The sequence below is a fragment of the Anomaloglossus baeobatrachus genome, chromosome 1 (genome assembly GCF_048569485.1).
Source record: "Anomaloglossus baeobatrachus isolate aAnoBae1 chromosome 1, aAnoBae1.hap1, whole genome shotgun sequence".
In the NCBI taxonomy this organism is placed as follows: Eukaryota; Metazoa; Chordata; class Amphibia; order Anura; family Aromobatidae; genus Anomaloglossus; species Anomaloglossus baeobatrachus.
In genome coordinates this window covers 587,837,687-587,850,598 of record NC_134353.1, presented here as the reverse complement: position 1 = coordinate 587,850,598, position 12,912 = coordinate 587,837,687, and the positions used below count along the sequence as shown (strand labels likewise).

Below are 12,912 nucleotides of genomic sequence, written 5' to 3'. Positions count from 1 at the left end.
TCACTGATTATAACTGCCCACGTGACTGTGGAGCTTGGAATGAGCAGAGATTTCAATGAATAAAATACAATTCATACTGTATCTTTTCCCACAAGGGTGTGTGTGTGTGTGTGTTCCATTAAATTAGAGCGTTATGGAGTAGCAGTAAATGGCTGTGTACCTCCTATGGATATTGCATTTTGGCACTGTACAGGGCCATATGCATGTAACCCAACCGAAAGAAAACCAGAAGGAAGAAGTTAATTAGTTTGACAAGCGTGAAAATGATAAAGAAGAAAAAGTAATGCCAAAAAAAGATATTCAACAGTGAAGGACAAAAATGTCTGTGTACTCTACTACAGAAGAATAGGCACCATTCACAACTTTCATAGAGACGAATGGGTTCACGAGTGAAATGGCTGCACCCCACGCTTGCGTTTTATGAGCAGAGTTTCTCAGTAAAGCTTGACCAATAACCAACTTTAAAACTCATTAAATCTTCTGCTGTGACCTTCAAATTCACAAGGTTGACCTCCAGATGTTTACCAAGAATTGCATGTCTTGGAAATATTAAAAAGGAAATTGTAACTATCTTTGTGCAAAAGACATTTGACATATTGAACTGTCAGATCTTGAGAATCTAGCAAATTAATACTTTTGGTCTCAAAGTAGAGAAACTCCTCGAATAGAATATATGAAATTCTTTTTATATACAGTGCCTTACAAAAGTATTCAGCTCCCTTGAATTTTTCAACCTTTTCCCACATTTCAGGCTTCAAACATAAAGATAAAAATTGTAATGTTATGGTGAAGAATCAACAAGTGGGACACAATTGTGAAGTTGAACAAAATGTATTGCTTATTTTAAACTTTTAAAAACAAAAAAAATAACTGAAAAGTGGGGCGTGTAATATTATTCTTCCCCTTTACTTTTAAGTGCAGCAAACTCACTCCAGAAGTTCATTGAGGACCTCTGAATGATTCAAAGTTGTCCTAAATGACTGATGATGATAAATATAATCCACCTGTGTGTAATCAAGTCTCCGTATAAATGCACCTGCTCTGTGTCTCAGTGTTCTGTTTAAAGCACAGAGAATCATGAAGACCAAGGAACACAACAGGCAGGTCCGTGATACTATTGTGGAAAACTTTAAAGCCGGTTTTGGTTACAAAAAGATTTCCACATTTTTAAAACATCCCAAGAAGCACTATGCTAGCGATCATTTTGAAATGGAAGGAATATCCTACCACTGCAAATCTACCAAGACCCGGCTGTTCATCCAAACTTTCATCTCAAACAAGGAGAAGACTGATCACAGATTCAGCCAAGAGTCCCATGATCACTCTGGATGAACTGCAGAGATCTACAGCTGAGGTGGGAGAGTCTGTCCATAGGACAACAATCAGTTGTACACTGCACAAACCTGGCCTTTATGGAAGAGTGGCAAGGAGAAAGCCATTTTGTTTTTTAAGATATCCATAAAAAGTGTTGTTTAAAGTTTGCCACAAGCCACCTGGGAGATACATCGAACATGTGGAAGAAGGTGCTCTGGTCAGATGAAACCAAAATCGAACTTTTTGGGCACAATGCCAAACGATATGTTTGGCGTAAAAGTAGCAACACTCATCACCCTGAACACACCATCCCCACTGTAAAACATGGTGGTGGCAGCATCATGGTTTGGGCTGCATTTCTTCAGCAAGGACAGTGAAGATGGTTAACATTGATGAGAAGATGGATGGAGCCAAATACAGGACCATTCTTGAAGAGAAAACCTGTTGGAGTCTGCAAAAGACCTGAGACTGGGACGGAGATTTGTCTTCCAACAAGACAATGATCTCAAACTTAAAGCAAAATCTACAATGGAATGGTTCACAAATGAACGTATCCAGGTGTTAGAATGGCCAAGTCAAAGTCCAGACCTGAACCCAATCGAGAATCTGTGGAAAGAGATGAAAACTGCTGTTCACAAACGCTCTCCATCCAACCTCACTCAGCACGAGCTGTTTACAAAGGAAGAATGGGCAAGAATTTCAGTCTCTCGATGTGCAAAACTGATAGACACATACCCCAAGCGACTTTCAGCTGTAATCGCAGCAAAAGGTGGCGCTACAAAGTGTTAACTTAAAGGGGATGAATAATATTGCACGCCCCAATTTTCAGTTATTTATTTTTTTAAAAAAAGTTTAAAATGAGCAATAAATTTCGTTCCACTTCACAATTGTGTCCCACTTGTTGATGATTTTTCACCAGAACATTAAATTTTTTTTTCTTTATATTTGAAGCCTGAAATGTGGGAAAAGGTTGAAAAATTCAAGGGGGCCAATACTTTCGCAAAGCACTGTATGTATATTTGAGGCATCCGATACACCAAATGTATAAAGCACTAGGTTCATCACGATGCTGCTAGTTTATGTAATTGGCCTTCTTTTAACACACTGTATTGAGGTGTACGTCTCCTTGGCTGGGCTAGTGAATATCCGCCACACATCACACATGAATTGGCCTACGCTGAAGACATCCTTCCCTTTTATATAAATGAATTGCAAAGTAGTAGCCCCAGTGTTCCCAGAGTGTAGTAATATGCACAAACTGTTCTTAGTAAGGAGCAAATAAAGCAGTCTCCTGAATTTCTCCTCAATCTGATTTTAGCTGTTTAAATATACTTTGCAGTCTGAACACCATCAATACAAGAAAAACTTGCAGAAGATTGTCAAGACTGAGTTCATAAAACATTATTTTTCTTAACCCATCTCCTGAAAAGGTTAATATAACTTTCATTAGAAAATCTTCAGTCTTGATCAGATTAGTTGATGCAAAATTAAATACACCCCACATCAAATACTACTACATCAAGTATTTTGTATGACCTCCATGATTTCAAAGGACCGCACCAAGCCTTCTAGACATGGAATGGACAAGTGGGTGGAATGTTACATCTATGTTTTTGCATTCTTCAAAAACTGTTTTATACTTTTAGTAAATTAACTTCAGTTAGTGATCATTTTCTATCTCAATGTATAAAATAGGATTTGTATGACTCATTTTTGTATATTTCATGTTTTGGATTGTAGGTGGTCTTTACAAGTGATCCTCATAACATCTACCTCCCTGTGGAAATTCAGTCTCTTAGTAATGAAGAAATCCGACAAGGAGCTGCTGCATCTTTTATTTCGGTAGGAACTCACACTGGCTATAGAAACTTACCATTCCGTAGTTGAATAGTTGTGTTTTGTGGGTTTTTGTTTTTTTTTTCCTCCCCGATTGCTCTACCTATTTTTTTAATAATAATTATTATTATTATTTCTTATTTAATTTTTTAGTTTTTTTATTTAGCAGACCAATTTATGCATCTAATAGTCAGAAGAAACCGCAATACTCCCATAATAATAATTTAGAAATACTATTAAAATAGATGTCTCTCCCCAGCCTCAACTGATGAATGAAAGCAAGCCTATCTTAACCCTTTTGCTGTTTTTCTAAAATGTTGTAATCTTTAGTATTATATAGGCCACTCAGCATTTCTAGATGATGCTCACTTTGTCAATCCTGATATGAGACCGCCCATTGGACTCATAAACCCAGAGATAGCAGTGAGTGCAACCACAAACTGGACTCCTAAACCTAGACACAGTCTGATTCTAAATCAACAAAGTCTAAGCTTTACTGTACCTTTTTACAACACACTCACCTATATATATATATAAATCTGCTCAAGTTTTCCTGCCTGTAGGTAGGTCAGAATGTTAAATGTGATCGGTTCCCTTTATGGTCTATCTATATGTGTTGAAGGCTTTACCCATGTATCTTTTGAAGGGAAAAATGTTGGAAACCTCAGCCAACCATTTTTGTTCTGCTGGTGTTTGTTGTGCATTGTGACATTCAAATATTAGATGTATACTAAGCCTTAAAATGCCACTTCCATCCAAAAAAATGGACATAAATTTTGAAAAGTAATCGGTATAACCTAAAAATATAGGTCAGTATGAGAGGTGCCCACATAATGACTACCCGTGGAAAGCTTCACTTCGAGGCTTGTACTCATTTGTATAGGTCAGTGTGTCCTGTGTTTTGTGTGGCTAGTGCAGTACATTAAGAAGGCCAGCTGAATGCTTCTATCGCAAAGCCATTCCCCTTCTCTGTCCCAGCTGATTCAGAACCAAAGATGGCTGGCTTAAGGCCGCTTTACACGCTACGACATCGCTAATGCGATCTCAGGGGTCACGGAATTTGTGACGCACATCCGGTCGCTTTATCGATGTCTTTGCGTGTGACACCTATGAGCGATTTTGAATCGTTGCAAAAATGGTCAAAATCGCTCATCGGTGACATGGGGGTCCATTCTCGAATATCGTTGCTGCTGCAGTAGCGATGTAGTTCCTCGTTGCTGCAGCAGCACACATCGCTCCGTGTGACACTGCAGGAACGAGGAACCTCTCCTTACCTGCGTCCCGCCCGCAATGAGGAAGGAAGAAGGTGGGCGGGATGTTACGTCCCACTCATCTCCGCCCCTCCGCTTCTATTGGGCGGCCGCTTAGTGACGTTGCTGTGACGCCGCACGGACCGCCCCCTTAGAAAGGAGGCAAATCGCCAGTCATAGCGACATCGCTAGACAGGTAAGTAGTGTGACGGGTCTGGGCGATGTGCGCCACGGACAGCGATTTTGCCCGTGTCGCACAACCGATGGGGGCGGTTACCCACGCTAGCGATATTGGTACCGATATCGCAGCGTGTAAAGTGGCCTTTAGTCACTGAAATAAACCACCAGCAGGCCACCTTCAAACACAGTACTGATGTGTTATCTACTGTGATCAGCACAGGACTGGGAAATGACCAGGGTGAAGCAGCTATCTGACAATGGAAGCAACTGGTCTAATATAAAATGTACTAATATTTACTCTTAATATTTTGTGAATGATCAGTTGTGTTCTCTAAACCCCAAAATATACATAATTTGTCATTTTGAACAGATTTCTCACCTACCCAGAAGTGCTGATCACTAGGCTCTTGACCGCTGGGACCCTCCAGCAATCCCAAGAACGAGGTTACACATAGCACCTTCTTGATTACATTTTGGATGTGTGCACTCTTGACCTCTGCACTTTTTTTTTTATTGTTTATGGGACTGCAAGACCAAGTAGAGTCCTGCACCCTTCTCCATTCATTGTTGAGTAGTGTGCCACAAATAGATGAGGTCCAACATTGGCACCTCCATTGTATTTTCAGGGTTTTTAGGAGTGCCAGAGTTCGAACTACTAGTGATCAGCAAATTATCAACTATCCCTTGTTATCAGGTTTGCAGAGTTCTTTTCACTATTTTGTGTCTTTCACGTGTTCCTAGAGATTAATTTAAATGCCCTTTTTCACCACCATCCATTCTCAAAATCGGAGTTCTGCACTGAAAAGAACATTGTCCTGTTAAGCATAGAAAGTAAAACATTGGCTGAGCGGCTATTTATTGGCTTTCCTGTTTGGCCGTCATTCCATCCAGGGATCTCTCCATATTAGACTCCTGCAGCAGTGAGGGAATATAACTATATAAAGCTCGGCGCTTTCTAGTCTCTTCAGACAGATTAAAGGGTCTTTTTATTGTAAGAAATGTCATCATAGGTTTGGATGAGAGGATGTGAGTGAAAAGTGCTTGCGTTCCTATTATGGTTGGCAGTCATTTATTGCCTTCATGTGTTTTTCAGGTTAATGGCACCAAGTATTCCTTCCAAAAAGTCGGTCTGTTGGTTGTTGTCATTGACGCTTGCACTGGAGCCGTAAAAGAAGACTTGTACTTCCCACAAGAAGATATTGAGGGACTGGAAAAATACTTGGAAAATAAAATACCCAAAAGGTATACATGGATCTCTTCTTAGATTTGTATGATTTATTATTTAGTGTTTTAATTTAATGTAAAGATGGTTTTTTTTTATAGATTGTTAGATTGGAATTTTATTAATGTAAGTATACAGATTTTTATTATCCTGGAGGTATAACTTACAATTTACTAATATGTAATTTAGGATTTTGTGGCCCTCATATTGGTATTTCAGGCTTTCCTCCTGCACAGCTTAGCACAGCATTTTTCACAGCTCGCGTTCGCGAAACGGCTGCTGATGGAGGAGCATGTGACTAGCCTCCTCCAATCGCACAAGAACTCCTGTGAGGTGCTTTTTCAATTGGAGGATGCTGATGGACAGGGGTTATAAAATGCAACAAACATCTTTGTCGACTGTAGGGTCCGCTATTGAAGAACATACCAGGACAACTATGCGAACAGTTGCTCACATTATCTAATACCCAGGATATCCATTAATTATACGCTGTTTACTAATCTGAAGGAGAACGGTGTACCGCACCATTTCTCCTTTGTCAATCCAGGAACACTTGCATCTGGGTTTCTCAGCAGATCACAGTTGATCGCTTGGAATTGTCCCCTAATAACCTGAATAGAAGCTATTAACAATCTGTACACTTTCACACAAGTTGCATTTGGAGTGTATGGTGGGCTCAAGAGCTGAGCTGCTCCATAACTAACAAATTGTGGCTGTGTTAAACAGTTGGCGTCTGCCTGTAACAGTGTTAAGGGCTAGCTCCTATCACTACTTTTTTAACCACTTTGAAGTAAGGTGATTCCCTGCAGGGTATATAATAAAAAACAAACACGCGGCGCCAATCTCCGCGCGTTATCAAAGCGGCTCTCTGGTGCCCTTTTTACTGAAGTTTTATGCACACACCTTTTGCCACAAAAATTCAGGCATATATGACTTTTCCAAAGTCTCCTTATCCGGGTCTGCTGCTTGCCTTGAATTGATCCTGTTTGGTCCTGCCACAGATTCCCACAGGGAAAAAAGTTAAAAATGAAGTAAACCAATTCTGTAGTGGCCGCGCTCCCCGTAGTAATGATTTTAAAACCTCTTGTCCACAAATGGAATTTATTACTCAAACATACGGAAATAAAAAACGGATACAACGTGTTTCGGCGGGAACAACCGCCTTCCTTGGGTGATACCTGAGGAAGGCGGTTGTTCCCGCCGAAACGCGTTGTATCAGTTTTTTATTTCCGTATGTTTGAGTAATAAATTCCATTTGTGGACAAGAGGTTTTAAAATCATTACTACGGGGAGCGCGGCCATTACAGAATTGGTTTACTTCATTTTTAACCACTTTGCTTAACTTGAATGCCGTTGTCATGTAAACTTTGGTGCATGATTGCATGGAGCTGGTGGATTACGGTTTGTGATGACTGAACACTACCATGCTCAGGTACTTTGTACTCATAACCAGCATTTGGACACTCAGATGAGCTCAACTCGTGTATTGAGTATAATGGAAGTCAATGGGGAACCCAAGGATTTTTAACAGAAGATTTCCCTGAAAAAATGCTTTAGTTCCCCATTGATTTCTATTATACTCGAGTCGCGCCCATCTGCTGGTTATGAGTACTGAGCATGGTACTCCTCTCTCCTCACTAATTACTATAGCAGTCAATCGCCCTGCTGAAAGCCCCCATGGCTGGCCTTTTGGTACACGCATGAAGCAAAGCCTTAAAGTGGGTTTCATAGGAGACCATAATTTCCACTACATACTACAATACTATAGTATGTGATCTGATGATTGCAGGTTCAAGTTTCTTATGGCTGCTAAAAAAAAATTGGTTAAAAAAAAAGATAAAATAATATAAATTTAAATTGTCCTCTTTTCCTGTTTAGCTATAAAGAAATGTTACTGTTGTGTGTAAAAGTTTGATCTACCAACATATAAAATTATATAAACCATACGATAAATGCCGAAAAAAAAGCAAAAGATCTATTTTTGGTCTTTGCAGTTTCCTTCAAAAAATACAATAAAGCAATCAAAACCTCATATGTACCCAAAATGGTATAAAAAAAAATTATAAGATTGGTTAAGTTAAATTAATCTTTTAAAGGGCATAAGCATATCAATATTTTAAAACCATATTCTCCCTTAACCAGTTCCCCACCTTTTCCCATCTACTAATATATTTCTGTGACTCTTCGTTCACTTTGTTTGTTGACTGTGTCCTGTCTTGATTTGGTCTTGTTGCCTTTTTCTGATGGAATGTATTTGTGTATTTCCTTATGAGGAAAGTTATAATATCTCATAATTATCTTCTGGCATTTATAGCTGTCCCCACAGGGGTGATGTAGAAGCGCATAGGAACTGGTTTTGTCCTGAAAATGTATTCAATGTATATATCAATGTATATACATCTAAATATTGTAGAATTTGACTTTCTTTTCAGAAATTCTAAGTGTTTTTTTCTATTTAAATTTGCTATTTTCTTTTTACTAGATCAATAGTTGCCATTGCATCACGTGGATATATTGTGGATTATGGTAATATTGCACATCAGTTATACTCTCTCGGAACAGCCAAGCCAGCTTTTCTTAAGAACAAAGGTAATTGACAGATGAAAATGCTATACAGTTGTATATTTTTTATATATATATATATATATATATATATATATAATATATATATATATATATATATATTTTTTATTTTTTTTTTTTCGGAAACTACTTCGTTCTAACAAGGTGCAGGTGAAATTATATGGCATCGACTAGAATACTCAATGGACCATAGAAAATACAGAAGAGGGATGCATGTTTATTTTAAACTCTAAAAATTAACTTGGGGCTACATTATGTTCGTTATTTAATGGGACATTTAAAATGGGTTTCCATGAGTTTACAAAATTTGGGCATAAAAACAACCTAGAGACTGATACAGTGGTCCACACTAGTTCTGCAGTGATGTGCTGGCTGTCATTCACACTTTGGCCTCTGTAGTCATATGCCATACCTGCAGGTTACATTACTGGGGCAACTGATTGGTTTTGTAGTGATCATGTATCGGACATCATTTGTTACATCTGCAACCAGAGAGGACCACAGAAGTGGTGACACTGGAAAAGCCGTCTGTATAATGGTTATGTTTTTTGTTTTTTGTTTTTTTACCTGTCCCTACCTTTTGGACTTAAAGCGCCACTCCAGTACTGGAATAAAACAAAACAAAACCCGCTGGAGTGGTTAAAGCTGGACATTGTCACATGAGCCTTACAAACTGCTGGGATGTCACCAGTACTTGAGCTATCTACATACATAATCAGCAGTTGCGTTGGTCCACCTATTCCGGCATGCACCGCGGCACTGTAAGTTGCGCAGGCACAGTGACATACACGTCGCCGTAGCTTACGTGCACCACACACACACACACACACACCGCACTTGCATGTATACACTGAACACACACTCACCTGTCCCCAGCGCTGCGGTCCCCGGCTTTGAAGTCCCCAGCGCTGCGCCGTCTTCCACCTCCACAGTGGACTGAATATTCAGTGAATATAATGAGCGGGGGTCAGGAGCGGGAGACAGCATCGCTGGAGACAGCACTGCTAGAGGGAGAGGTAAATATAGACAATGTTTTCTCAGCGGGGGAGGGGAAGGAGAGTGAGAGAGAATACACACACACATATATACACAGACGCCACCTACACACAGCATACAGCCATATACACAGACACCACCTACACACAGCGTACAGCCATATACACAGATGCCACGTACACACAGCGTACAGCCATATACACAGATGCCACGTACACACAGCGTACAGCCATATACACAGATGCCACCTACACAGCGTAAAACCATATACACACATATACACAGACGCCACCTACACACAGCATACAGCCATATACCGAGATGCCACCTACATAGATGCCACCTACACACAGCGTACAGCCATATATACAGATGCCACTTACACACAGCGTACATCTATACACACACATATACACAGATGCCACCTACACAGCATACAGCCATATACGCACATATACAGAGACGCCACCTGCATACAGCCATATACACAGACTCCCCCTACACACAGCGTACAGCCATATATACACACACACATACATCTACATATATAATTGCCAGTTGCGGATGTAACGATATCCCACAATGAACTGCGGCACTGTCAGTTGCGCAGCCGAAGTTCACGCCCACATCATAGCCATGGTAACCAGGGACAACAGTGCAGGCAGAACCCAATTGTGGGCTTAGTAAGCACAATTCTGTTCCCAGACTAACCTTGTGCTACCCATACCACATCCAGGTATAATGAGGTGTTGGTGTTTTAAATTACACATTTGCGATGTCACAGAGCAGTAAGGAGGCGTGGCTGGGTATGTCCACCCTTGCCTGGCATCGCCATGCCTTGAGCGATGTTGCGACGAGACATGTTGGCACTGACGAGACATGTTGGCACTGACGAGACATGTTGGCACTGACGAGAGAAAGACAGAACAAAAAAATACGTACACATTATGTTTATTTGCAATAAAAATACACATAGCCTTTAACCCCTTCACGACCCTGGACTGATCTATCCGTCCAGGATCGTGTCCCGTTAAGCCCCGCCCCCTGCCGCGGGCAGGCGGCGTGGATCGGCACACATATCAGCTGTTTTCAACAGCTGACATGTGTGCCTGCTAGCCGCGGGTGGAATCGCTTCCACCCGCGGCCATTAACCCCTTAAATCTTGCTGCCAAAGTCTGGCAGCAAGATTTAAATGCGCGCGGCCATGTTTGTTACTCACCGCCGCCCCCACCGGAAGTCACGTGTGTTATCACGTGACTATCGGTGGTTGCCATCGTAGCACAGGGTCATGTGATGATGCCTGCTGCTACGATGTTTCACTTTCATTTTCCCTCGGCCGAGAGCAGAGGGAAAACCAAAGTGACTGCATCTGCTGATTACATCGGTATAGCTGTGATCAGCAGATAGCGATCAGCAATCGGATTGCTGATCGCTATAGCCCCCTAGGGGAACTAGTAAAATAAAAAAAAAAAGTAAAAAAAAAGTTTTAAAAAATAAAAAAAAAAAACAAAAAACCTAAAAGTTCAAATCACCCCCCTTTCCCCCCATTGAAAATTAAAGGGTTAAAAAATAAATAAATATACACATATTTGGTATCGCCGCATTCAGAAATGCCCCATCTATCAAAATATAAAATCAATTAATCTGATTGGTAAACGGCGTAGTCGCAAAAAAATTCCAAACGCCAAAATTACGTTTTTTGGTCGCCGCAAGTTTTACGCAAAATGCAATAACAGGCGATCAAAACGTAGCATCTGCGCAAAAATGGTACCATTATAAACGTCAGCTCGAGACGCAAAAAATAAGCCATCACTGAGCCATAGATCCTTAAAAATAAGAACGCTACGTGTTTCGGAAAATGGCGCAAAACGTGCGCCACTTTTATTGGACACACTTGTGAATTTTTTTTAACCCCTTAGATACAAGTAAACCTATACATGTTTGGTGTCTACAAACTCGCACCGACCTGAGGCATCACATAGATACCTCAGTTTTACCATATAGTGAACACAGTGAATAAAATATCCCAAAAACTATTGTACGATCACACTTTTTTTGCAATTTTTCCGCACTTGGAATTTTTTTGCCGTTTTCCAGTACACTATATGGTAAAACTTATGGTTTCATTTAAAAGTACAACTCGTCCCGCAAAAAACAAGCCCTCATATGGCAAGATTGATGGAAAAATAAAAATATTACGCCTCTCAGAAGAAGGGGAGCAAAAAACAAAAACGCAAAAACGGAAAGTGCCCGGGGGCTGAAGGGGTTAACACATTTGATTAGGCCCAAAAGCGCAAACGGTGTGATACATGTCCACTGCTCCTGTCAGCACAACTAAACATTGACAGATGTTCATTTCACCGCACCCCCGATGCGATAGCATTGGGCCTATTTCTAGTTATTTTATAAAAGGGAACATCCATGCTGTACGTCCATAGAATCCACCATGAAGAGTGCACTATTGGAGCTGCAGAGTTGTGTTCTTGAAGACCACAAGAAACACTTTTTTTTAAAGATGTCTTATTATTTTTTGCCAAATGGATCATTTATAAACTTTTGTAATTTTTTTTTTTTTTCTTTTTAGGTAGCATTGCCTTCATTGGATACAATGGAAAGTTTAAACCATCCTGGACGAGACTGTTCATGAGTCCTGCTGGGCAGGGCTTGGGACTACTGGATCTCTATATACCTGTACAGCATGAAGCCTATGAATGTCGAAGATCCAGCTCAACTAAAAGAAAAGATACTGAACTTTTAAAGAGAGCTTTAAAGATGCTTTAGATTAATATATGCCTTTTGAGGGGCATTTCCAGCAAAAATGTGAACTATCTTATTTAATTTATGGCAGTTACACTGTTATCCCGCATGAATCAAGTTACTGTGTTTATTACAGCTGTGGGCCAAAAATCGGAGCCCCAATGCCAATGCACCTTCTAGTTGTATATAATCCTGAATGGTTTTGTGTTTTTGTAAAGATAGGATTTGCAGATGTGATTTCTGGTGGTTTTGTATGTGCTGTAAACTGTATTTTTATACTTTTTTATATTACTGATATTTTATGGTGTTGTTTTATGGATATGACTGGAAGCGTTTTTAAGTGCGTGTTTCTTTGCACCGTGGATTACTTGAAAGATATTTGTCATTAAAATCTTTCTACAAGTCTGTGTTCTTGGTATTCATCCGTAGAGGGTATTCCCTTGGTCTGGCAAACCACTTTTGACCTCTGTTCTTTAACATGCATGAGTTTTGCTACAGTAATTAGTAAATGTTTTTTTTATTAAAGGGGTTGTCCGGTGTAAATCCATAAGTTTGCAGTCACTCTGGGACATCACAGCACTGTGTTGCGAGGTTTCGCCGATAAGAGCTCGGAACAGCTGTCACGTGGCCACATCTAATGTGATATTTATTTTTCCCAGCCACATTCTAACTAGAGGAGCGCAGCCATACTCCATATGGATGTAATGAGCAAGGTTTTTTACATCTATCGTCCTCTAGTCAGATTTTGGCTGGGAGTAGGCCACGTGACCGCCG

At 40.3% G+C, this 12,912-nt stretch overlaps 1 protein-coding gene across 1 annotated transcript in view; it reads left to right on the top strand.

Annotated features, from left to right (window-relative positions):
• Positions 1-12,511, top strand: part of CEMIP2 (cell migration inducing hyaluronidase 2) — a 130,595-nt gene extending 118,084 nt beyond the window's left edge. The window contains exons 21-24 of the mRNA XM_075317937.1: positions 3,055-3,156; positions 5,674-5,822; positions 8,285-8,391; positions 11,966-12,511. Of these exons, the coding sequence (XP_075174052.1) occupies positions 3,055-3,156; positions 5,674-5,822; positions 8,285-8,391; positions 11,966-12,162 (555 nt within the window). The 3' untranslated portion in view covers positions 12,163-12,511. The remainder of the gene's footprint in view (positions 1-3,054; positions 3,157-5,673; positions 5,823-8,284; positions 8,392-11,965) is intronic.
• Positions 12,512-12,912: the final 401 nt, after the last annotated feature.